The 26576-nt window shown below is 35.7% G+C and overlaps 1 protein-coding gene across 5 annotated transcripts in view; it reads left to right on the forward strand.

Annotated features, from left to right (window-relative positions):
- TBC1D12 (TBC1 domain family member 12) overlaps positions 1 to 24930 on the forward strand; it is an 89035-nt gene extending 64105 nt beyond the window's left edge. For 3 of the 5 annotated variants that reach the window (XM_047760955.1, XM_047760958.1, XM_047760959.1), the window contains 10 exons: positions 3405 to 3487; positions 6052 to 6169; positions 7678 to 7784; positions 14482 to 14562; positions 16567 to 16655; positions 17635 to 17706; positions 19894 to 20022; positions 20287 to 20396; positions 22091 to 22349; positions 23133 to 24930. In XM_047760955.1, the coding sequence (XP_047616911.1) occupies positions 3405 to 3487; positions 6052 to 6169; positions 7678 to 7784; positions 14482 to 14562; positions 16567 to 16655; positions 17635 to 17706; positions 19894 to 20022; positions 20287 to 20396; positions 22091 to 22349; positions 23133 to 23201 (1117 nt within the window). In that variant the 3' untranslated portion in view covers positions 23202 to 24930. The remainder of the gene's footprint in view (positions 1 to 3404; positions 3488 to 6051; positions 6170 to 7677; positions 7785 to 14481; positions 14563 to 16566; positions 16656 to 17634; positions 17707 to 19893; positions 20023 to 20286; positions 20397 to 22090; positions 22350 to 23132) is intronic. The other 2 variants (XM_047760956.1, XM_047760957.1) reach the window with 2 other exon arrangements.
- The last annotated feature ends 1646 nt before the right edge of the window (positions 24931 to 26576 follow it).

Here is a 26576-nt window from a genome sequence, read left to right on the forward strand (position 1 = left end):
CAGACCCACTACACTGTAGCTTGTGGCAACGCCAGATCCTTTAACCCACTGAGCAGGGCCAAGGAGTGAACCTTCATCCTCATGGATAATAGTCAGATTCTTAACCCGCTGAGCCACAACAAAACTCCAATAATATATTCTTTTAATACCTAATATAATGTCTTAAATTCTTCCCTTCCCATTTCTGCCCTTCCTGTCTTAGCTTTCCACAAAGCTGCTGCTCTTCAAAATATAGTCTCTGATTTATTATCAATCAAAACACACTTGGTTTTCCTCATGTTCCATCTATTTAGGGTTCATTAAGCTTAATGTCTCTGTGCATTTTTAGTTTTCTGTCAATTTTGCAAAAATTTTAGCCTTTATTTCATCAGCAGTTTTTTGTTCTGCCCTCTCTCTTTTCTTCTGGGATGCTCATTAAACATATATTATGTTGCTTGATATTTTTTCATGTCCCACAGCTCATTTATACCTTTACTGGGAGGGAGTGTATTCTTTTCTCTCTGTGTTTCATTTAGTATAGTTTTTGTTTTGTTTTGTTGTGTATTTTTTGCCACACCTGTGGTATGTGGAAGTTCCCGGGCCTGGTATCAAACCCAAGCCACAGCAGTGACAATGCTAAAACCTTAGCTGTTAGGCCACCAGGAAACTCCCATTTTGTATAGTTTTGTATTATTATATCTTAAAGTTCACCTATATTTTTTCTTCTGTAGTAGTATATTATTTGCTGTAAATCCCATTTTTTTAATTTATCATTTTAGAAATTTTCGGCTCTAGACATTTGATTTGGATCCTGAGTTTCTCGCATCATGTTCCTGCTTTCTTCTACCTTCTTGAGTATATTTATAACAGACACCAGTTTTATCATTTTGAGTTATAATCCTATTATCTGACATTTCTGTACTATTTCTGTTGATGGATTTTTCTACTCATTATGGTTTGTATTTTCCTTGTTCTTTACATACATGGTAATTTTTATTGGACACTAGATAGTGTGTTTTTACATGGTTAGAGCTAATTTATCCTTACTACAGAGCCAGTACCCTAAGGACTCCACTTGATACCCTATGTATGAGAAGGTCTTTCTACTTGGATGGATCAGGCCAGTGTGGTTTTGAGGATGTTTCACCTATTTCTTTCTGGTGTTTCTTTCCTTGAACACCATAGTTTAATCACGCATGTGCATGGATCAGTACTCATTCAAAGCCTCTGCAGCTCCCTTCTCTCTGGTATTCTGAGATGCAAATTCTAGCTGTCTTGGACTCCCCAACTTCAAACTCTGTTTCCTCAACTCACCAAGACTGGTGGGCTCTGTATTGAAATTCCCTCCCAGCACTGAGACCTGGAAACTCCAGGCTGTAAGGCCAGGCAGAGTTAACCTTGTTTGTTTCCTTTCTCATAAGGACTACTGTCTTGTGCTGCCTTTCGTCCAATGTCTAAAAACTGTTGTTTATTTTGTCTAATTAATTAAGAGGGTAAACCTGATATCTCTTATTCCATGTGGCCTGAAAACAGAAATCTTAACCCTTATTCTTCCTTTCTCTCCCCAACATGAGAAGAGAAAAAGTAGTACAATATATAATTTGAAAGTTTTTCACATACCTTTTCTCACCTGGCCTATTGACAGTAATTTTAAAAACTTATTCCAAAAGCTGAACATTATTATGATATATTTGGATATGTGTTAATACTGAAATGTATTTCTTTTTTCACAGTCATCTATCTAAATCACTGCCTCTGTGAAGCCTTTGACTTTATAAACCAGAACATAGTATATATGCAAGTGAATACTTGATTAATCATCAAATTTTTATTTAGAATGTTATCTTAAAACCCTAGTAAGTGTAAAGCATCTTTTTATAAAAGTATACCTGCACTTACATTATGATCCAGGAATTCTACTCCTAGGTATTTACCCTGAGAAATGAATGCAGATACCCACACTTGAATATTTATATTAGCTTTTATTCATAGTAGCTCCTAATGGGAAATAATCTAAATGTCCATCCACATACATAAATGGAATACTATTCACTAGTTAAGAGGAATACATCACTAATGCACAGGACAACATGGATTAATACGAGCAGAAAAAGCCAGGCACAGAAAAATTTACATCAAATTCTTTGAAGACAATTAACTCATCTATCGTGATACAAAATAAATATGTTATGCTTAAGGTAAAGGTGAGTAAGTATTAAATGTAAAGAGGTCAAAAAGAATCTTAGAATGATGAAAACACTCTCTATATATTTTTCTTCTTTTCAGGACCGTACCTGCGGCACATGGAAGTTCCCAGCCTAGGGGTTGAATTGGAGCTGCTGCTTCCAGCCTACACCATAGCCACAACAATGCCAGATCCAGGCTGCATCTGTGACCACAGCTTGTGGCAATGCCAAATCCTTAATCCACTGAGTGAGGCCAGGGATTGAACCCACATCCTCAAAGATACTAGTCAGATTCTTAACACTCTGAGCCACAATGGGAACTCTGAGAACATTCTATATCTTGATTGGTGTGTTGTTTGCACAGGTATATACATTTGTCAAAACTCATCAGACTTTACTCTTAAAATATGTTTTCCCATTTCGTATGAAATTATAACTCAAAGGAGTTTCTGCTGTGGCAAAATGGGATCAGTCAGGACAGGGGTTTGATCCCAGGCCTGGCACAGTGGGTTAAAGGATCCATTGTTGCCACAACTGCAGCATAGATCGCAGTTGTGGCCCAGATCTAATCCCTAGCCTGGGAACTCCATTTGCTGAGGGGTGTCTCCCCACCCAAAAAAGAAATTGTACCTCAAAGAAGTTGCCAAAAAACAAAAAACAAACAAAAAAACTATACTAAGTGGGTTTTATTTATTTATTTATTTTTTGCCTTTTCTAGGGTCGCACCCTTGGCATATGGAGGTTCCCAGGCTAGGGGTCTAATCAGAGCTGTAGCCGCTGACCTACACCAGAGCCACAGCAACTCAGAATCTGAGCCGTGTCTGCAACCTACACCATAGCTCACAGCAATACCAGATCCTTAACCCACTGAGCAAGGCCAGGGACCGAACCTGAAACATCATGGTTCCTAGTCGAATTCGTTAACCACTGAGCCACGACGGGAACTCCTAAGTGGATTTTAATATCCTAGAATTATTGGCTAAAATCTGACATTTTAAAAAAATGTATAACAAATATATATGGAATGTATATACACACACATATGTATAACAAATGCTGGTAGCCTGGATTCCAAATCTTTTCTAAGATACAGAATTCTTTTCAGTTTTTACTTTCCTGGTGTATGAAATGTGAAGGTTAGATTAGTAATTCTTTGTATCTGGCCAAAAAGGAAAGAAGACAGGAAACTTAGTAAGTTATAGTCTTTTAACAATTGACTTAAAAATTTTTTTTCTTCAGAAATCTACCTGCCAAATCTGTGGAAGAAGCTTTACGTCACCGACAAGAATATGATGAGATGGTGGCTGAGGCTAAAAAACGAGGTACAAAATTGAATTCCAATTTATTTAATTTACTGATGTCAGTAGGAAATTAACCTATTAGTTAATTTCAGCAGGATGGCAGATGGTGAAATTGATCAAGTCTGTCTTTAAGATGATGCTGATTTCTTATTTTTTAAACTAATTTTTTTCCTAAAGATAAATAAAATGTCATACTAGAATCAGAGTTTTTCTATAAGTACTTTTACAAAACTAATCTGAGGAGAAAGGCAGCAAACTATCTAGGAGAAAACTTTGTAATTGCAGTTATAAACCTTGGACTACTATTTCTAGTATCTTAATTTATAAATGGGGATATTATTCATGAACTTATTCATGAAATTCACTTCTTTTACATTAGGTTTTTGGTATTTTTAATTTAATAATTTTAACATTTTATAGTAATTTCCTATATGGTTCTGAGAATATGATTTGGAAGTAAAATTTGCTTTTGTGACTTAAGAAGTTTCTCTAGAGTCCCAGTTCTGTGTGTTATTGGGACAGGTACATAAATGTGTACTCCTATGTGTATAAATTCACACACTTATTCATTCATTCTCTCTTCCAACCAACAATAAGACATAAGGCAACCTAATATTTATTTACTATGTGCTATTAGTTTAGGATACATTTCTAGAAAATATTATATAGTTATATATATATTTTTAGACATATGCTTTTATTAACAACTGATATTTTTTTCCTTTGACTTAAGTGACTGGAATATTGTGTAGTATGCAGTTCTACTTTGTGGCACTACTTTGGAAGTGCAAGTGAATTCTTTAATGTTATAGTACACCTAGGATATCTAAGGCCAGTTTTTCTAAAAGGCCTAACTATGTAAACATTGCTTAAGTTTATTTTACCATACAGAATTAGAAATATTTCTAGCAGGCCCAACAAATTTTAATTGACTCTTAACATTGATTTTATTGTTTGATAATATTTAAGATAGTTACTGATAAATTAGACGATCCTAACAAGCTGCTGTGATAGAAGTAACATTGAATTGGGAAATCAGAAGGTCAAAGCTTTAATCCTGTTTGACACAGCCAGGATGTGACACTCTCAACAGACTTAATATTAGTTTCCTCATCTGTAAAGTGTGTGTATGTGAGAAAGGGGAGAGGAGGTGGGCAGGTCAGCTACATCTGGGCTTTCATGACCCTCAGTCAACACTTGTTTTAAAGCAGTGGAACCCTCTCTAAAGGACTCCTTCGTAGAATCTGAATACATAAATAAAACGAAATAGAGCTGCTTACTTGTCCCCTTAAGATGGTAGATCCTTTTTTTTTTTTTAAATAATGATTTTTTTTTCCATTATAGCTGGTTTACAGTGTTCTGTCCATAGTAGATACTTTTTGAGTCATATGTGAAACACAATTAGAAAACAGTTTGGCTAGTTGATCTCTGAAGTCTGTACTCATTCTAAAATTCATTCGCTCTCTCTAGATATACTTCTCTATTTAAAAAAAAAATTTTTTTTTTTTTGGTCTTTTTGTCTTTTTAAGGCCATGTCCATGGCATATGGAGGTTCCCAGGCTAGGGGTCCAATCAGAGCTGTAGCCACCAGCCTATGCCAGAGCCACAGCAGCACAGGATCCGAGGCGCATCTGCAACCTGCACCACAGCTCACGGCAATGCCAGATCCTTAACCCACTAAACGAGGCCAGGGATCAAACCCTCGTCCTCATGGATGCTAGCAGGGTTCGTTAACTGCTGAGCTGTGATGGGAACTCCCTATTTTTGAAGCATCTCTTATTCCAGTATTGTGACCTGTGACTTGATCTTCAGAGGGGTGTTGTATGTTTGTGTTTTAGGGGGATTTAAAATTTTGAATCTAATTAGTAAACCGAAACATCCTACTAAAAAGAGTCACTATAGTGCTGTTGGCAAAATCTTTTTTTTTTTTTTTTTTTTTCACTTTTTAGGGCTACACCTGTGGCATATGGAAGTTCTCAGGCTAGGGGTTGAATTGGAGCTATAGTTGCCACAGCAACAAGGAATCCGAGCTGCGCCTGCAACTTAACACCACAGATCACAGCAATGCTAGATCCTTAACCCACTGAGCAAGGCCGGGGTTTGAACCCACATCCTCATGGATACTAGTTTGGGCTTGTTACCGCTGAGCCACAACGGGAACTTCCATTTTTTAATGTCATGTGGTTTTATGTGAGGAAATTCATGAACTCCATGTATGAAATAAGTATTGATTAATTACAGTTTATTTTTATATGGTTAATTTATGAAAATTTTCAGTTCATTAAGTATAAATATACTATGTGATATAGTAATCTACTTAAGTTATTTTTCTGAGTTTTGTTCCATTTAGTTTTGTAGAATAAAAGATTATTTTAAAATTAAGTTCATTTTCTTTCTTTTTTTCCCTTAGTTCCCTCATTTCTTCTTCTTCTCCTTTCCTCGGCTTCCTCCTTTCTTTCTTTCTATTCTTCCTTCCTGTTATCAGAATATTCTTTTTGAGAAAACCTCTTTTGTAGACTTAGAAGGAGAAGAGCATTTTGATGTAGCTCTTTTGTATTGAAATAATTTTTACTTGTTTAAAACAGAAATTAAAGAAGCACATAAAAGAAAAAAAATAATGAAAGAACGATTTAAACAGGAAGAAAACATTGCAAGTGCAATGGTAATTTGGATCAATGAAATACTACCCAATTGGGAAGTAATGTAAGTAAGCAGACGTTTCCTGAATTCCAGTCTGTCTCCAAAGATCTCATGTTTCCAATTCTATATTTTTTTTATGATTTCTAGCATGTGTCTTATGTTTTGGCTAAATTATACTATCAACTAATGTCTAAAAAATCTCTTACCTCTGTGCTTTGCTTTTGTGAATTCCTTAGTCTCTAATACCTACTTCCCTTACTGACCATCCTCTTTGCCTGTCAAAATTTTACGTATCATTTGAGACCCATCTGAAATACTGCTTAATCCATGAAACTTTTTTTTCTTGCATTTTTTTTTTAGGGCCAAATCCATGGCATATGGAAGTTCCCAGACTAGAGATTGGATCAAAGCTACAGCTGCTGCCCTACACCACAGCAGCAGCAACGCCAGATCCAAGCTGCGTCTGTGACCTACAGCATAGCTCACGGTAACGCTGGATCGCTGACCAGTGCGTGAGGCCAGGGATTGAACCTGAATCCTCAAGGATACTAGTTGGATTTGTTTCTGCTGTGCCACAACAGGAACTCCCCATGAAACTTTTAATTTCCTCAGTTACTATATTTTCTTAATTCTAACACATCATCTGTTGCAAGATGTACTCTTGATGTAAAGCAGGTTTTTTGGCAAAGAAAATATTAAATGTTTACATTCATTGTAATATGCATTTATTAAATGTTCAATAGTAAAGTGACTTTTAATAAGCTTCTCTCATAATTAAGATAATATGATATATATAATCTTTCCCTTCTATAATGTCCCATTATACTTTGAAGCTAATACACTTCTTACCTTACTTTGCCTTTTACTTTTTGATAATATTTTTGTATATACCTTATTTTTCCTCCAGACTGGAGGGTAGGAGAGGTTTTCTGCAATGCCTAGTTAGGATATGTATTGGGAATTTGTCAAATATCAGTACAGTGTGACAGAAACTATATTAGGCTCTTTATCCAAGTAATCACATTTGAGTCTTAAAATTTTTACTCCCATTTATCTTATGGGAGAGCTCAAAGAGAGGTTAAGTGATTTGCCCAAGGTTGTACAATGAATGAATGGTTAACCAGATTTGAACTCAGGTCTGTTTGACTCTAAAGCCCACACTTCTTTCAGTAGACTCTGCTGCCTCTCAAAGACTAGGGCTTTACCCATAGTAAATGCTTTGTGATTTTGTTTTGGTACTGAATTGACAATGTTTTTATGTTCCTTTTATCCTGTTTTTAAAAAATTGTCGCCATGAATATGATTCTTCCATTGTATCTTTACTGTAAGTGGCAGCTATAGAAGGCAGTTCTCTTCAAATTGCTACTGTCCCTCCCTAAAGTACTATATGTATTTTTTTTAGGCTTTTTTTGCCTATAACCATGAACTCCAGGAAAGAGTACATCACTTAACTCTCTGTGTTCTGAAAAATCATTCAGTAACTTGGCCATAGACTAGGTAAACCATCATGCAACTAGTATTTTTGGTATAAAAAGTAACTTTCTCCTTTTTTTCTCCCCCTTTAATTCTAGGCGTAGTACCAGAAGAGTTCGAGAATTGTGGTGGCAGGGATTGCCCCCTAGTGTTCGTGGGAAAGTATGGAGTCTAGCTGTAGGAAATGAACTAAATATCACTCCTGGTTTGTATTCTATATTCAGTTACTCCCACACATGCAAAAAGCCATCTTCAGAGTTACAAAGTAGACTAGTATATTGGCCATTTGAAAAAGTGCTATCATATATGTCATTTTAAGAGCATGCTTCATTCCCTACCCTCTAAAATCCAATATGATTTAATAAGTAAATTAACTATATTTTCATATTACATAAATAAGATGGGTGATTTTTCCTTACTTTGTAACCATCAATAATAATCTTGACATCCAAATATCTTAACTATAGGTAACTTTTAAAATTTATGGTATTCTAGGTAGAAATAGATGAATAAGAATATATAAGGAAAAATAGTCTAGTTGTGGAAAAGTTTCCTCTTTAAGAAAATGTATGTAATTGGGAGAAGGCTAGAAATTTCTTTTCCTTCCTCTCTACCCAAACCAGTTATTTTGGAGTATTTTTATTTAAAAATTTTAAAGTTTAAAAAAACAAAACGAAGTAAGATTATTGTTGTTTTTAATTTTCTTAAGTTTTTTAAAAACTTGACATATAGGAATAAAATGTAGAGGTGAAGTATTTGATGAACTTAAAAAAAATAGGTAAAATAAAGAGAGTAAAAAAATAGGGTAAAAATAGTTGACAATAAAAGATGCTAAATGATCTCATAATGGTAATGCTAGACCAAGCCACCATAGAAAGACTTAGGGACTCTAGTATAATAATGTCAATAATACATTGTTACCTAAAATTTCGTTCGCATATTTATTGAATAAAAGGGCAAGCAATAGTAAAATACGAACTACGTGTTTCTTCCCCCTCTTCCATTCAAATCCTGCTTTTGATCCTACTATAGTACAGGTTAACAATTTGGTGTATGTTTTTCCAGATCTTTTTTTCTGTGCACATAAAAAAGTGTACATCTTCAGATGATAATTTTTAAGGCTTCTCTTTTTCTTCTTTATATTTTCTCTCCCATAAACTATCTGAACATCCTTCCATGTCTTACATACAGGTATAATTATACACACTGTAGCTGTATTGTATTCCACAGTTTGGCCAAACTGGAATTTATTTAACCATTTTCCTGGTGGTCACTAATTCAAAGACATGTATGTTAAAACAGCATCAAGATACTGTTTTCTTACTCCTCAAATGTAACTAAAATTAATGAAAATTATCCACAGAGAGTATGACTGAAAATGATCTTAGAAGTTTTTTTTTGATGATTTTTTTTCCATTATAGCTGGTTTACAGTGTTCTGTCACCTTGCTGTACAGTATAAAATTGACAGAACACTGATTTTAGAAATATCTACCAGAACGTCCAAAAAATGTAACCTTTGACCCATTTATTCCAGTTCTAATACTGTAAGTAAATAAATAATCAGGATTGGGTACAAAAGCTTTTCTGCGAGGATATTCGTTAGCAATCAGCACTACATATAGTTTTACAGAAATTGTAACAAAAATCTAAATGTTTATCTAGTCTTAAAAGTGATGCCAACTTTTAGTAGCATGATCATGTATGATTTATAAAATTGATTTTCACAAATACCCTGTAATGGGCATATCGCTCTTTAATTTTATTTTCTTTTTATGGCCTCACTCACGGCATATAGAAGTTCTCAAGCTAGGGACTGAATCTGACCCACAGCTGTGACCTACATCACAGCTGCAGCAATGCTAGATCCTTTAACCCACTGTGCCAGGCTGGGGCTGAACCTGCACCTCCACAGCAAACTGAGCCATGCAGTACAGATTCTTAACCCTCTGTACCGCAGCAGGAACTCCTAAACATGTCATTTTTAACTCAACTTTTTTTTTTCAATTAAAAAAATTAGAATTTAGGAGTTCCCATTGTGGTTCAGTGGGTTAAGAACCCAACATAGTGTCTGTGAGGATGCAGGTTCAATCCCTGGCTTTGCTCAGTGGGTTAATGATCCAGTGTTGCCACAAATTGTGGCATAGGTTGCAGATGTGGCTCAGATCCAGCATTGCCACAGCTGTGGCATAGGCCAGCAGCTGCAGCTCCAATTCAGCTCCTACCCTAGGAACTTCCATATGCCACAGGTGTGGCTGTAAACAGGTAAAGAAAATCAGATTTTAAAGGAAGAATTGAGTTTTAAATTAAGCTTAGAATACATATTGTATTAGTTCAAAGTCTTAGGAATTGGTTTTACATACAGGTGAGATGATGGAGTTTTGGTGTCTGAAGTTTTGTTTGCAGTTTTGTTGAGAACTTCGGCTTTACAGTGTTAGGTATCCTGATAGTTAATTGGTTACGTTGGTATTAACCTTTTGCGATACTGTAGTCAAAAAGTTCTTTTTAAAGCTCGAAATTTATAAGGTTTGTAAAAATAACTGGATCATTTATTTTCAAAGTAATTTTAGCTTCTCTCTACTGAATAATTACGTATTCAGGAATGAAATGGGTATGCACTCTCTTCTTTTTCATTAGTGGTGGAAAAGAAGTTGAATGTCAATCAAAGTAAATTTACTTTTGATAACTTTCACTTTCAGTGGCTCTAATAGTTTGACTCTTCCTGTTGTATTTGTCTTACTCAAATTTATCACTGTTAGAGAATAGTAATTAAAAAAAAGGGTTCTAAAGTCCCTCAAATATGGTTCAAATCTTGGTCATCCCGCTATATATTAGGTTTGTGACCTTGGGCAAATTACTTAACATCTAGAAGTCTTAGTTTTCTTTATCTGTAAGTGGAGTAAGATTATTAGCTATCTCAAAGGAGTGTTTTTACAGTTGTTTGTGATAATGAATATAAAATTATAGTGAAAGTGAAATTTATTGAGAGTGTTTTATACCGTATCATTATTTTCAGAAAATCAGAAGGTGAAACATGCACTTATCTCAAAGCATTCTCTGTTCAAGTATGAGGTACTTCTGTAAGCTCTACATTTGTAGATAGAAAATAAAATGTGTGACGTGCACAGTCAAGCACGGAATTGAGCTGAGCTGCAGGTCTTCCCACTGTAGATAAGTACTGTAAATCTTTCCTGGAGAGATGTACTTTGATGTTTTGAAATGCATTGCCACATTCTTATTATTGGATCAATTTAGTGACTTCCAAAGATGAGCCTTTTTTTTTTTTCCAAGACAATTTTGAAATTTGAGTGGAATATTGAAACTGGACTGGAGTTCCCATTATGGCTCAGCAGAAACAAATCTGAATAGCATCCATGAGGACACAGGTTCAATCCCTGGGCTCGCTCAAGTGGGTTAAGGATCCAGCATTGCCGTGAGCTGTGGTGTAGGTCACAGATGTGGCTCAGATCTAGCATTTCTGTGGCTGTGGTGTGGGCCAGAGGCTACAGTTCCGATTCAACCCCTAACTTGGGAACCTTCATGTGCTGCGGGTGCGGCCCTAAAAAAAAAAAAAAGAGGAAAGGAAAGAAAGAAAGAAACTGGACCTACCTTGGAATCAGTTTGAAATTAAAAAACGTAAACTTGGAGTTCCCATTGTGGCTCAGCAGGTTAAGGACTGATGTAGTCTCCTTGAGGATGTGGGTTCAATCCCCAGCCTTGTTAAGTGGGTTAAGAAAGCTGCACCGTAGGTCACAGATATGACTTGGATCTGGTGTTGCCATGGCTCTGGTATAGGCCAGCAGCTGCAGCTCCAATTCGACCTCTAGCCTGGGAACTTTCCTGTGCCAAAGGTGCAGCCCTAAAATGCAAAAAGAGGAGTTCTCGTCATGGCTCAGTGGTTGACGAGTCCGACTTGGAACCATGGGGTTGCGGGATCATTCCCTGGCCTTGCTCAGTGGGTTGAGGATCCGGCGTTGCCATGAGCTGTGGTGTAGGTTGCAGACGCAGCTGGATCCCAAGTTGCTGTGGCTCTGGCGTGGGCCAGTGGCTATAGCTCCGATTCGACCCCTAGCCTGGGAACCTCCATGTGCCTTGGAGGTGGCCCTAGAAAAAGGCAAAAAGACAAAAAAAAATAAATAAATAAAATTAAAAAATGCAAAAAAAAAGTGCAAACTTCATTTTGATAACTGCAAACAAATTGTATATCTAAATTTTAAGATTATATCTACCTCATATCAAATCATTGATGGAGTTAAGCCTCAACTATTTTATAGTGATCTGGTTCCTGGCTATATACTTATGGTACAGTCATACATTGGGATACTCTACAGTTGTTAAAAAAATACTAAGGCAGATTTGTTCTACTAATGTGGAACAACTTCAGTATGATAAAGCAAGATGCAGATCAGTGCATGTAATATGTTACCGCTTTCTATGTATATGTTTGTGAAAGCATACTTTTATCTTTAGAGCTTTGGTAAGCTCGGGTGCACTGGAGGGAAGAAAATTTATTTTTTACTCTGTATAGAATTCTTTAAAAAATTCACATTCGGAGTTCCTGTCGTGGTTCAGCAGGTTAAGGACCCAATGTTTTCTTTGTGAGGATGAGGGTTCATTGGGTTAATGATCAGTAGGTTAATGATCCAGTGTTGCCACAAGCTGCAGGGTGGGTCGCAGATGTGGCTACTTCCATATGCCGCAGGTGTGTCCACAAGAAAAAAAAATCAAAAATCACATTCATGTATTACCTTTAAAAACAAATTTTTTAAAAAAGATTAATTGAAGCAAAAAATATTCTTAGTATTGTTGTTTGGGCAAGAAATACTTTTTGCTGTTTTGTCATTGAAATGTACTGTTTTTATGTATTTTTATATATCTGTAATGATTAGTAAAACAGTTAAAATGTGAGAATTGAGAAAAAATTTCAATTTCTTCTGTTCTTGATTTTTTAATGAGATCCTATATAAGAAATCACAGAGTGGTAGTCTCAAAAAGTGATTGGCATTTGAAGTAAAAAGACAGGTGTAGGGACTTTTTATGTAGACCTTCTGGCCAAATCTGTGAAGTTTGGTAGCTTTGGGTAGCTTAGGTAGTTTTGGGTAGCAATATCATAATGGAGAAACCAGTTTCAAGGGAGAAGGAAAGCAAGAACTAGCATCTATTGAGGGTCTTTAAGGTCTTAGGAGATTTATAAATTATCTTGTTTAATAATCAGTAACCCTGTGAGTAGGTGTTATTTATCTCCAGTTTACAGATGAAGAAAGCCAAGTTCCAGAATGATCAAGTACCTTTCTTGAAGTCCCACAGGTAGTAAGTGACAGAGCTGGAATTTGAATCTAGGTCTGACTCCAAGAAAATCATGTTTCTGCTATTCTACGATGGTACTGTTTTTGCGGAAGCATCTCTTCCTGCCTCTTACAGACATTTTATATTGTACCTATTTGGATGACCATTCTGCAGTATTTTTCTGTGCTTTCTAGTTGTGAAATGAATAGTTTTGGTAGAATCAAATACTTCAATTTGCCACATTTTTAACAGTTTTATTAGGGTATAGTTGATTTACAATGTACCAGTTTCTTCTGTACAGCAAAGTGACCCATATATATATATGTATGTATATATATATACATACACATAACTTTTCTTATATTATCTTCCATCATGGTCTATCCCAAAAGACTGGATAGAGTTCCCTGTGCTATAGAGTAGGACCTCATTGCTTATTCTAAATGGAATAGTTTGCATCTACTAACCTGTCTATCTCACTCACTCCCTCCCCTCCCCCTTGGCTACCTACCACAAATCTGTCCTCTGTGTCAGTGAATTTGTTTCTGTTTTGTAGATAGGTGTATTTGTGCCTTATTTTAGATTTCATATGTAAATGATACCATATAGTATTTGTCTTTCTCTTTCTGACTTCTCTTAGTATGAAAATCTCTAGTTGCATCCATATTGCTTCAAATGGCATTATTTTGTTCTTTTTTATGGCTGAGTAGTATTTCATTGTGTATATGTACCACATTTTCTTAATCCATTCATCTGTTGATGCACATTTAGGTTGCTTCCATGTCTTGGCTATTGTGAATAGTGCTGCAGTAAACATAGGGATTTATGTATCTTTTTCAGTTATAGTTTTGTCCAGATATATGCCCAGGAGTAGGATTGCTGGATCCTATGGCAACCCTATATTTAGTTTTCTGAGGAACCGCCATACTCTTCTCCATGGTGGGTGCACCAATTTCCATTCCCATCAACAGTGTAGGAGGGTTACCTTTTCTCCACATCCTCTCTAGCATTTGTTATTTGTAGCCTTTTTAATGATGGCCAATTTGATGGGTGTGAGGTGATACCTCATTGTAGTTTTGATCTGCATTTCTCTAATAATTAGTGATGTTGAGCATTTTTTCATGTGCCTATTGGCCATCTGCATGTCTTCTTTGGAGAAATGTCTGTTTAGGTCTTCTACCTGTTTTTCAATTGGGTTGGTTTTTTTGTTGTTGTTGTATGAGTTGTTTGTATATTTTGGAGATTTAAGCCCTTGTCAGTTGCACTTTTTGCAGCTATTTTCTCCCATTCCATAGGTTGTCTTTTCATTTTGTTTATGGTTTCTTTGCTGCTCTGCAGTTTGCCACATTTTTGATGCTTGCTACGCAAGGGATATCTGACCTTTTAATAGGATTTTTCTCATTATTTTTAAGAGTAAAAATAGAGGAGTTCCCATGTGGTGCAGCAGGTGAAGGATCCAGCATTGTTACTGCAATGGCTCTGGTTACTGCAGTGGTGAGGGTTCATTCCCTGACACCAGGAACATCTGCATGCCGTGGGTGTGGCCAAAAAAAAGTAAAAAATATGTGAATAAATTTCTTTACTATTATTTATGAATTTTTGTTCTTTTTCCCCCAGAACTTTATGAAATCTTCCTCTCAAGAGCAAAAGAACGGTGGAAAAGCTTCAGTGAAACAAGTTCAGAGAATGACATAGAAGGTGTAATAGTCTTTCTTATTAAACATTTCTGGAAATCCAATTGCTGAGATAATAGTATAATTTTTATAGTGTGTAAGGAATTGTAATTGTCGTCATAAATTACCTCATTTAATGTTAATAACTCATTAAGTAGATATTATGAAGTTCACACCTCTCTTGTGACCTCTTGTCTCCTCACTCACTGACTTTAATTTATTCCCTAATATATTATTTATAATAATAAATAATCATTTTATTATTCTGGCAGAACTCCTATTTTTCAAAATTCATTTTTATTTTTTTATTTTGGCTTTTTAGGGCCACACCCACGGCATATGGACGTTCCCAGGCTAGGGGTCCAATTGGAGCTACAGCTGCCAGCCTACACCACAGCCACAGCAACGCCAGATCCAAGGTGTCTGTGACCTACACCACAGCTCATGGCAGCACCAGATCCTTAATCCACTGAGTGAGTCCAGGAATCGAACCCATAACCTCATGGTTCTCAGTTGGATTCATTTCTGCTGTGCCATGATGGGAACTTCTCAAAATTCTTTTTCTTTCTGTGTTTCAGTTCAGGTGATTTTTATAATAAAATTTATGAATCCTTTCTTCTTTTATATCCAGTCTATTAAATATGTCCAATGAGTCTTTAATTACAGATATTGTACTTTGTAATTCTAGAATGTTGACCGGGTTCATTTTATAGATCTATGCTTTGGAAATTCTTTATCTTTTCATCCCACACATTTCCCCTGTCATTTCTTCTGTTTTCTTTAACATATTTATAATAATTAACAGTCACCTTTACTAATTCCAGTACTGGATTATCTATAGGTCTGCTTCTCTTGGCTATTTTTTTCCTTGATTATAAGTCATATTTTCCTGATTCTTTGCATACCTTAAATTTTTAAGTTGTATGTCAATAGTATATAAAAAGAATGTATAAATTGAAGCTGATGGTTCCCCCTGAAGAAGCTCACTCTTTTGTGTTAGGCAGTTGGGTTATCACCTCAGTGCAGTCAATAACTGAGCTAAGTTGGGCAAGATTGCAGCTTTATCTATTTATTATTTTTACTTTTTAGGGCTGCACCCATGGAAGTTCCCAGGCCTGCACCACAGCAACAGCAGTGCCATATCCAAGCCATGTCTGCAACCCACACCACAGCTCTTGGCAATGCCAGATTCTTAACCCACTGAGTGAGACCAGGGATCAAACTTGCATCCTCATGGATCCTAGTTGGGATCATTAACTGCTGAGCCATGAAGGGAACTCCCAAGATTGCAGCTTTAGATAGACTTAGGTCATCTTGGATTCCCTATTTGTTGATGAGAACTGAGCTATTTTGATTACAGGCCTCCCTCTTCAATAAGACATTCTGCCAAGGGCCATGTGATTTGGGGTGATTGATTCTGTCTTTCCTGCCCAGCCTTCTCCATTACCCTAGCACTCAGTGAAAGTCCCACAGGAGAAATATACATTCAGGCTTCTCCAGGTTCTATCTACCACATCAGTCTTATGTAGCCTTGACAAGCTCTTCTGGTTTCTCTTTCCCCAAGCAGAGTACCTTTGTCTATGGCAAGCGTAATCCTGAGCCCATTCCCAGACTTGGCACCTGCCCCTAGGATGAAAAAGGAAATTCTCTTTCCTTTCTGGGATTTAAATCCTCTAGACCTCTTTGTGTCCACAGCTCTCTTAAGCCTTTTTTTAAAACATGTGGCAATTGAAATTTGTTTTTTCCTATTCGTTATTGTGGGGGTGATAGTCTTATGTATATCTTGTACCTTGTATAAAATCTAGAAGCAGAAATCTTTACCATAAACCTAATAAATATATAGAAACTTTCTTAATATGAGAGGCTCTAAGTTCCAGCGAAAGCTATGTGGCATTTCTTCAAATTTATTGATTATTCAGCTTTTAACTTTCTTTAATATTATATGCTGTATGATCATTCTGTGTTTACAAGATTGAACTTGGTATATAGTCAGGTAATCACTTCAATTTTATCTTCCTGGTAAATGCAGGTGTATCTGTTGCTGATCGGGAAGCCAGTCTGGAATTAATTAAGTTGGACATATCCCGTACATTTCCATCTCTTTACATCTTTCAGAAGGTAAAGGTTTCTAACCAGCTTGTAACAACTCTGTTTTTCTTTTCTTTCTTTTTTCAATCCAAAGGAATAAATTCTCTAAATGCATAGCTGTAATTTTTTTTAAAAAGGCAAAGCCATAAATTGGAGAGTTCTCGTTGTGGCTCAGTGGAAACAAATCTGAGGATATGTATCCATAAGGGTACTGGTTCAATTCCTGGCCTAGCCCATTGGCTCAGGGATCAGGCATTGCTGTGAACTGTGCTTTAGGCCAGCAGCTATATAGCTATGGTTTAGCTCCTAGAGTGGGAGCTTCCATGTGCTGTGGGTGTGGCCCTAAAAAGTAAGAAAAAAAAAACCCCAAAACAAAACAAAAAACAAAAAAAGAATTTTTGCCTAGTAAATTGTTAAAATATAGAGAAAGTTGTTCCAAAATTAAAAATTTTTCAGAATTACTGTTGAAATAGGAAGAAATGGTTTATTCTTTGTGCAAAGGCTGTTTTGAAGTTTCTTATACTTTATGAGGAAAGCAATGATTATATTTTATATGTATATATGATTCAAGTCTTTATTCATGGAGTTCTTCTATCTTTAGACTGATAAAACGAGATTTAAAATGTTACCATTATGATTAAAATTATTAATAAAACTTAATTTTGTGTAGCTTGATGGTTTTTGCTGAAATTGTATTATTTCAAATGTGAAAGAATCTGTTTTCATTATAATCTTATTTTACCAAATTGAGATGTCTTTAAAATTGCACACAAACTATATAGCTTATATTCCATCGAGTGAGTTTATTTGGCTTTTTTGGTTGTCCAAAATTAAATATTTTTCTATCCATATTAGCAAACATCTTTGCAAAGTGCATTTAGAATATTTTTGACAATGATTAAATAAACTAAAACTAGTCATTAGAAAATGTAAAGTTTATGGACATGTTTTTTGAGAGTTAGAAACAATTATTTGTATAGTTTAACATTTCATTTTTCTCTCCTCTAAGGGTGGCCCATATCATGATGTCTTACATAGTATATTAGGGGCATATACATGTTACAGACCTGATGTTGGTTATGTAAGTATTTGTTTCACTATTTTTTTTTAATGTAAACATTTTGTCCATCTTATCTGATAGTATCTTACCTTGTATTAGCTCCTAAATGTCTGGGACTTCCCGTCATGGCACAGCGGAAACAAATCCGACTAGGAACCATGAGGTTGCAGGTTCGATCCCTGGCCTCGCTCAGTGGGTTAAGGATCCGGCATTGCCGTGAACTGTGGTGTAGGTCGCAGATGTGGCTCAGATCTGGCGTTGCTGTGGCTCTGTATAGGCTGGCAGCTACAGCTCCAATTAGACCCCTAGCCTGGAACCTCCATATGCTGCAGGTGTGGCCCTCAAAAAAAGGCCTAAATGTCTGTATCTCTGTGTTATTTTTCTTGATCCTGTCAACTTAGCCAGAAAGGAATCTTCCCATCACCTACCAGAGGCTGATTGCCAGCTTTCTTGGAGGACAGGGGATTTTACCATTCACTACGTAAACTTGTACTTAGTGTCCCTGCTGTGGTGTCCTCTCCCCTTCTTCCTCACTCTCCTTTTCCTTGGTGTCCCTTCAGGGATAAACCTCTTATGTTCCGCCAGGTTGAAGGAAAAGTAGGCACCTGTCCCTCCAGGGTGGGGGTGGGGAAGATTGGCTCTTTTTACAGATTTTCACCCAATCCTAGTTTTAGCCCTAGCTTTCAACTTTAGAGATGCCTGGTCACTTCAGTGCCTGAGCCTTCCAAATTTTGTGGCTGAATTACTGGCTTCCTCCTCAGTACCTATTTTAGTTCTAACATTCTTTATTTAATTAAATTTAAATTTCTAAAATGCTATTGACGTTCTTTATCTACTGTTTACGTTATTTCCCATTCTTTGTGTCCTCCTAGGTTAATATTTAACTTTCTATTTGCTGTTATTTTAATTGGATTTGGGAGGGAAGAAAAATGTATGCTCAGTTTGTCATGTTTTACTAGAAATCATAAAATGTTCATCTTGCAGTTGTCTTAAAATAGAAGAATTTTAGAGATCTCACAACAGGGTGACTGATACAACTTACTCTGGTTTGTTGCATGTTCATTTTTACATTTGTTTATTCATCCATTCACACTCAACAAATATTTATTGTGTGCCTGTTGCTATATGCCAGGCTTTGTTCTAGGCATTTTATTTATTTCAGTGAACAAAAGAAAGACTCCTCCCTTTCTGATGCTTATAGTTTAGGAGGAGACTAAACAATAAACAACAAACAAATACATAAATCATGTGTTATATTAAAAGATGATAAGTGCTGTGGAGAAAGTATGGCTTGGGATGGGGGGAAGTGAAGGTCTGAGGATGAGACAGGTTGTAGTATTAAAGATGCACTTAAGGAGAAAGTAAAAATTGAACACATAATCCAAAATAGTCTTCCCATTGCAATCTTAAACACATCTGCAAAATCCATTTTGCCATGTGTAGTGACATTTTCACAGGTTCCAGGAATTAGGACGTGGATATCTTTGTGAGCAAATTATTCTTCCTACCACAGGCTCTGTCCTTACGGAATTTACATTTTAGAAAATCAAATGGTCAATTACTCTAGAGTCTGCAAAGAGTACTCAGAAGAAGAAATTTCTTCCATTATTCCCATTGTAAATCTTGTGCTCCAGCTGGGCTAGTGCTATACGTGTTTGCTTTTAGATCCTTTTCCATCTTAGAATGGTTTTTCCTCATTTCTTCCTACCTCTTTTCCAGGAATCCAGCCTCAGTATCCTAACCCCTTCAACCTCTTCTTTCTTAGAATTTCAGCAGCACTTCTCAGCGATCTCTTTTATTCTTAGGCTTCACTTTCTACCTTAGACAGATATGTTACAACAATGAATATACTCACCCAATTTTCGTTAAATTTTGTGAGTTTATACTCTGAAAGATTTCGGACTGAGAAATAATGAAAACTACATAGGACCCTGAGATAGGCTTTGGTAGCAAGTGAAAGCTGGTATTTTTTCTTTTTTCCAAAATTGTCCCTAATACTTTTTATACCCCATGATTAAGAAAAGTAAAATTAAGGAGATTTCGTAATTTGTAGTGGTTCTCAGTATTTACCTTTGTTGGGAAATAAAAAAAAAAAAAATAAGAAATCTTGGTTAATTCTACTTTGTAATTTTCCAGGAATACAATAAAGTAAACCATATAGAGTTATTATTTAAAGCACATTTTGATTAATTTCTTTTCCCTTTGAAGGTCCAAGGCATGTCCTTTATAGCAGCAGTTCTCATTCTCAACTTGGAAGAGGCAGATGCCTTCATTGCATTTGCAAATCTCCTGAATAAGCCATGCCAGTTAGCCTTTTTTCGTGTGGATCACAGCATGGTATGGACATTTGGAATGAATTGTGTTTTTCTTTGACTGTCAGTTTCTTAGTCTGAATTTTCACCTTTTAGAGTGAAAAACAGTATTTAGAAGACCAAGGTAATCTGATCTAAAACAAGCTTTTCATTGAATTATTATGAATGCTTGATGAAGATGCAGAAGGAGGTGCTAAGCAAGATCTTCTATTAATTTATGATTAACAATTTAATTTCTCTATTTCTAGAGTATATTCTTAAATAATTTCGTTGAAATTTCTATCTTTAGATGCTGAAATATTTTGCAACGTTTGAAGTATTTTTTGAAGAAAATCTCTCCAAACTATTTCTTCATTTCAAATCTTATAGTCTTACACCAGATATATACTTGATAGACTGGTAAGTCACAACATACATAAAATATGATAATTAAAAGGAAACAGTGTAACTTTTGCCTGTTTTAGGAACTAGAGTAAATCTTATGCACAGGATCGTACCTATAAAGAACTCTATCCTTACATATAGAGAAACTCTCATATTTTTGTGGGGAGACATTTGATTAAGAGTGTGCCTATGCCACAGCCATAGCAACTCGGGATCCACCACAGCTCATGTCAATGCCACATCCTTAACCACTGTGCGAGGACTGGGATTGAACTTGCATCCTTATGGATACTAGTCAGGTTGTTACTGCTGAGCCACAACAGGAACTCCTATTTAGGCTTAAAAAAACTAAATTATTTTTCAGTGTATTCTCTTCCATTCCCATGTGCATCATTAGAGTTCCTCTGAGTAGGCGCCAAGATCATGGGAAGAAGGGTTTTACATTATGAGACCCAGAGGACCAAGATCAAATACTAAATCTGCAAAAATGGGGGAAAAAAACCATCCACAATTGTTTATCTTAAAGAGTGTGAACATAAGGCAAAACAGGATCACTGTTGATAAAACGAACAGGATGGAATTAATACCAAGTGAAGACTGTGTCCTAGAAACTGCCTAGGCACTCCTGGTACCCTTTCTCGTTTTTTAACAGTGAGTTGGTATTCTCTGTACTACCGAGAGAATGCTTTTTGTTATACAGTTAATTATGTGTGTATAATTTAAGAAGCAGACATGGACTTTTGTTTCACTGCCTCTGTTGAGCACACTATAACATACAAATCCCAGAATCAGTGGTGCACAAAGAGGAATAAATGTCAGTGCTAAAGAGCATTTCTCTTTTTTTTGGCGAGAGAGCCTGTAGTTCCCTTGCTCACATTTTATCGGCACCACCTCAGATAAACACAGTCTGTGTAAAAAATGTGTACCTGCTTTGCCAAAGCAACATCAGAAGGCATTTTCTAGCACCCCTTCTCCCTATGCCAATTAGAGTGCCACCCCAAAGTACCACTGGTTAAAGATGTACACAATCAGACAGTGTCAGAAGGGATGGGAAAGACCATTTTGGTGATTCTGATGGACGGTATACATGCTCCAAAAGTAGTAAGTAAAAATTGGTGAAGGGAAAACAGACAGGGATGTTTGTGGAAAGAAGAAAAGAGAGAAAGAAGTCAGACTTTATGGTTTTACATTTAGGTTAGTAAAATATGGTACTTCATTTCCTCATACAATAATAAGTGACTTTTATTGATCATTTCCTATGTGCCAGGCACTATTCTAAGCGCTTTTCATTTATTAACTCCTTTAATTTTCAAAATGATCTTCAGAGTTAGTTTTATTATCTTTGTTTACTAATGAAGAAACTGAGGCATAAAAACGTTAAGTATCTTACTCAAGGTAATACAGCCAATAAATTGCAAATCTAAGATTCAAACTCAGGTATTCTAGTTTCAGAGCCCATATCCTTAACCACAAGGTTACTCTGCCACTCTGGTTTACATGAGGCCGTATCTCTACTTCATGTTGTAAATGAACGTACTTCTGTTATTTATTACTTAATTTCCCACCACTCAAGTTCTTTGAAGTACGAAGCCAGGTCTTATTTGCTTTCTTAGCCCTAATTAAGCACTGTTCTTTTTAATTAGAGATGCTTAATGAGTGAATGAATACATGAATGAAAAATTTCAGTAACTTTTCCCCCTTAATTTTAGGATTTTCACACTATATAGCAAGTCACTACCACTTGATCTGGCCTGTCGAGTCTGGGATGTATTTTGCAGAGATGGGGAGGAATTTTTATTTAGGACTGGATTAGGAATCCTCCGATTATATGAAGATATTCTCCTGAAGATGGACTTTATTCATATAGCACAGTTTCTAACTAAATTGCCAGAAGATATCACGTCAGAAAAGCTGTTCAGCTGTATTGCAGCCATTCAAATGCAGAATAGTACCAAAAAATGGACTCAGGTAGAGTGACATTTTCCTGCTTGTAACAGATGCGTTAAAACAGTTTGTGTCTTGTTAAAAAAAGTTACGTATTTCTCAAATGTTAGTACTTAAGAAAAAAAACTTTGAAAAATAATTTTTTACTTTGCAAAAAAACCAGATTGCTCCTCTTTCACCTCTTCAGATCAGTGGCTTTATTTTTATGTAAGTCTAGTAATATTTTATGAGTTGAGTGAAGTACAGCCTACAATAGTCATGTATTTGCCAAGGCAATTATATATTACCTTGGTACTTCAAATAGATAGCAGTTGTATTTAAACACCTGATGTGTACTAAGGATTTGCAGTAGAAAGAATACAGTATATGATCCTGACTTTTAGATGCTCAGTATTGTTAGAAGCAAATGTATTAGCAGTCTAAGTTAAAAGACTTAAAAAAATAGTGTGAATACTTGCTCCATGAATGATAGACAGTACACATTATTAGCTCACAGTTTTACTGCTTATGAAAATGAAAATATAAGAATATTAGTCCGAAAATGTTTTGTTATCTAATAACTTTAGAATGTTTGAAAAATAAATAAAATAGGACATATGGCATGTGATGAAAACTGGAGTTTAATTATACATTATAAAATTGGGTTGAAATGAACAAGAGGATTTGAGAATGGCAGCCTTTCAGAGGACACTTCTGTGTCCTTTATGTACTAAAGCTAAACATGAAAGTGAATAAGCTATAGTTTTTACAAATATCTTTAATCTGCATGGTAGTTTTTTTGACGATTAATGTTTATATAATTTCCAGGTCTTTGCATCTGTGATGAAGGATATTAAAGAAGGAGACAAGAATAATAGTCCTGCTCTGAAAAGCTAATCTTCAAAATTAACAGACTAATTCCAGTATTAAAAATGTTTTTTGATAAAAGTTTTTTGTTTTCTATTAAAAAGCACGGAAGAAAATGTTGAAGTTAAAAGAATCAAGACATGGAAAACTGCTGATTTGGAATTCCATGGCTGAAGTAAATGATAACCTATTTGACAGTATTAATAAAGTATTTTATAGGGTGAGCCATTTTACAAAGGAAAAAGTTTAAATGGCTAGATCATACTCCATAATTTGGAGCTAACAGTTTAATGCAATAAATTTTTTTAACAGCTTTGGATACAGTTCAGATTTTTACATCTTTTTTTTTTTTTTTAACAATTAGTATAAAGGCATTTTGGAGGTCACAACAAGATTGTTAGATACTACTTTAACGTCCAAGTTACTGTTTGAAGTAAATAGTGCTGATCAGTTCTGAACTTTTGAAGGTATTATAGACCATGAACAAGCACCTTTAATATTAGCTATGTCACTGAAGTTGTGTATCTTCACTCACAGGATTGGGCAAATTTGGGTTATGTGGAAACTGGAAATATTGGTGGGAGTTTGTTTAGCATTTGTTTAAATGTTTTCCACAGTATCATGTCTATTTTTTTTTTTGAAGGAAAATTGTTTTTTTCTTTAAGGAATACTATCAGAGCATTTTAGCCTGTTTCTAGTCTAAGAAATTGTTTATGTGGTAATTTAAGAAAGCTGATAGAAAGTTCTTTGCACTTTAATGGACTGAAGATTTTTTTGGTGAGAGTTAAGTCCATAAAAATAAATGAGGTTTTTCACAGGTAAGAGTAAAAAGTAATGAATTCTGAGAGTTCTTAAATACCACACTACTTGGCAAGACTTTAAATTTGTTAAAATTCTTTCACTGTCTGTTAGAAACAGAACTTGTAAATTCCAGTTTGAAGTTTGAAATCTTAATATGTGGTTAAGTCCATGACTTGTAAAACACTGAGTAACTTTCTAATCAATGGAAATAATAGTGCAAGAAAAAATTTTTTTCTAATAAGTCTAACTTTGTTGACATAGTAGATAAAAGAATGATTAATTATTGGTAAGTTGACATTGAATTTAATTCTTGAGCCAGAGGTAAATCACTTGAATATTATGAGTGGTATCTATGTAACCTATTTGGTTAATAATTAGATTTATAGTGTGCTTTTTTTATGTTGCAGTTTGGATTAAAACCCTTAAGCACACCATTTCTGTTGGTGGTATATAGTCTTCAAACTAACAAGCCTGAGAATCTTGTTAGTGACTGCCTCTTTAGGAGTATGGGACCAGACGGTACCCATGTATTTTTACCCCATGGGTCATTCTAGACTAGGGACCACTTAAGGAACCCTCAGAAGCTAACTCCTATCATAGGAGCTTGCTTAGTGCAAACTAGTAGTGTAATAAAATATTGAGGGGGAGTACCCAGGGTGTTAATAGATTTTAGAATGACATTTTAACTCTGGTAACTATTTCTTTGGTTTGGTGGCCTTGATAGAGGGATTGTAACCCCTGGAAATAATCTCATTGAGGTTAGACCACCTGCCTAAATTTATTCTTACTTTTGTGTATTTCTTTCCTGAGTTGGACTTAAGTTACTGTATTTTCTCATTTTTATTACTGTACAGTTTCTTTACCTTTCTAGTACAAATGTGTATATAAGATGTAAATATAAGGAATTCACTAAAAACCACTATTAACAATGATTCTGTAAATAAAATCTGTAAGCAGAGCAACTACTTGAAATGAGTCATTACTTTGGGGATATTTAACTACATGTGGAGATAAAAAGGAATAAACTTTTTGCCACATTTCTCTTAGGGATGCACTAGGCCTTCAACCTCCTGAGGCTGACAGGACTAGCAGCTAGGATATCGTACTGTATGTTCCCATCAACTCCGTTTAAGGCACTATGAAGGTACTCATTATTCACATGTCACTGTGACGGGTTTTTTTGGTTAAAGTATATTTTCAGTTAAAAAATAACTTTTCCTAAGAGCCTCAAGATAATGTGAAATTTCAAGATAATGTGAAATTTAATAAGGTGTTTGCATTTGTTTACTTAATTATTTCTCACTTCCCTGTCCTGTTAGCCTAGGTCTAGAATGTATTATTTAAATGCTACTGGAAGACTGTAGTAATTAGAACAGTTTTCTAAAGTCAAATTTCCTATCAGTTTTTGCTGATTTCTTCTTTTAATGGCCATACCTGTGGCATATGGAAGTTCCTGGGCCAGAGATGCCAGTGATCTTTTAACCCACTGCACCCTGATGGGGTCTGAACCTGCCCCTCTTCAGGAACCAGAGCTGCTCGTCTGATTCTTAACCCACAGCAGGGACTCATTTTGCTCTTTTCTCTTGCAGTGATAACCTTCATATGTAATGTTATGTTTCTGATGTACAGCAAAGTGACTTAAATGTGTGTGTGTATATATATATATTTTCAGGTTCTTTTCCATTACAGATTACTACACGATATTGAAGTTTCTTTTGCTATATAGTAAGTCCTTGTTTATATGTTTTATATATAGTAGTTTGTATCTACTGTATCTCAAACACGTAATTTACCCTCCCCATTCCCGTTTGGAACCGTAAGTTTGTTTTCTATGTCTGAGTCTGTTTTCCATTTTGTAAGTAAGTTTGCTTGTATCACCTTTTTTTATATTCCACATAGAAATGATATGTATTTATCTTTCTTTTTTTGACTTATTTCCCTTAGTATAATCTCTAGGTCCATTCATGTTTCATGTTGCTGCAATAGCATTATCTCATTCGTTTTTTATGGTTGAGTAAATTCCATTGTATGTGTGTGCACACATAACACACCACATCTTTATCCATTCATCTACTGATGGGCATTTAGATTGTCTCCGTGTCTTGGATATTGTAAATAGTGCTGCAAAGGAACATCAGGGTGCATGTTATCTTTTCAAAACAATTTTCTGTGGATATATGCCTAGCAGTAGGACTGCTAGCTCATATGATAACTATTTTTAGTTTTTAAAGGAACCATTCCAAACTATTTTCCATAGTGGCTACAACAATTTAAATTCCCACCATGTATGAGGGTTCCCTTTCTCCACACTCTCCCACATTTGTAGACTTTTGCAGCATATGGAATCCCTAGGCCAGGGATCAGATCCAAGCTGCAGTCTCAACCTAAGTCCCAGCAACCCACTGTTCCAGGCTAGGGATCAAACCTGCATCCCAGCGCTCTGAAGATACTGCCAATCCCATTGCACCACAGTGGGAACTCCTATTTGTAGACTTTTTTTTTTTTTTCCCCCACTGTACAGCAAGGGGGTCAGGTTATCCTTACATGTATACATTACAATTACATTTTTCCCCCACCCTTTCTTCTGTTGCAACATGAGTATCT

Source organism: Phacochoerus africanus, chromosome 15 (assembly GCF_016906955.1).
Source record: "Phacochoerus africanus isolate WHEZ1 chromosome 15, ROS_Pafr_v1, whole genome shotgun sequence".
NCBI lineage: Eukaryota > Metazoa > Chordata > Mammalia > Artiodactyla > Suidae > Phacochoerus > Phacochoerus africanus.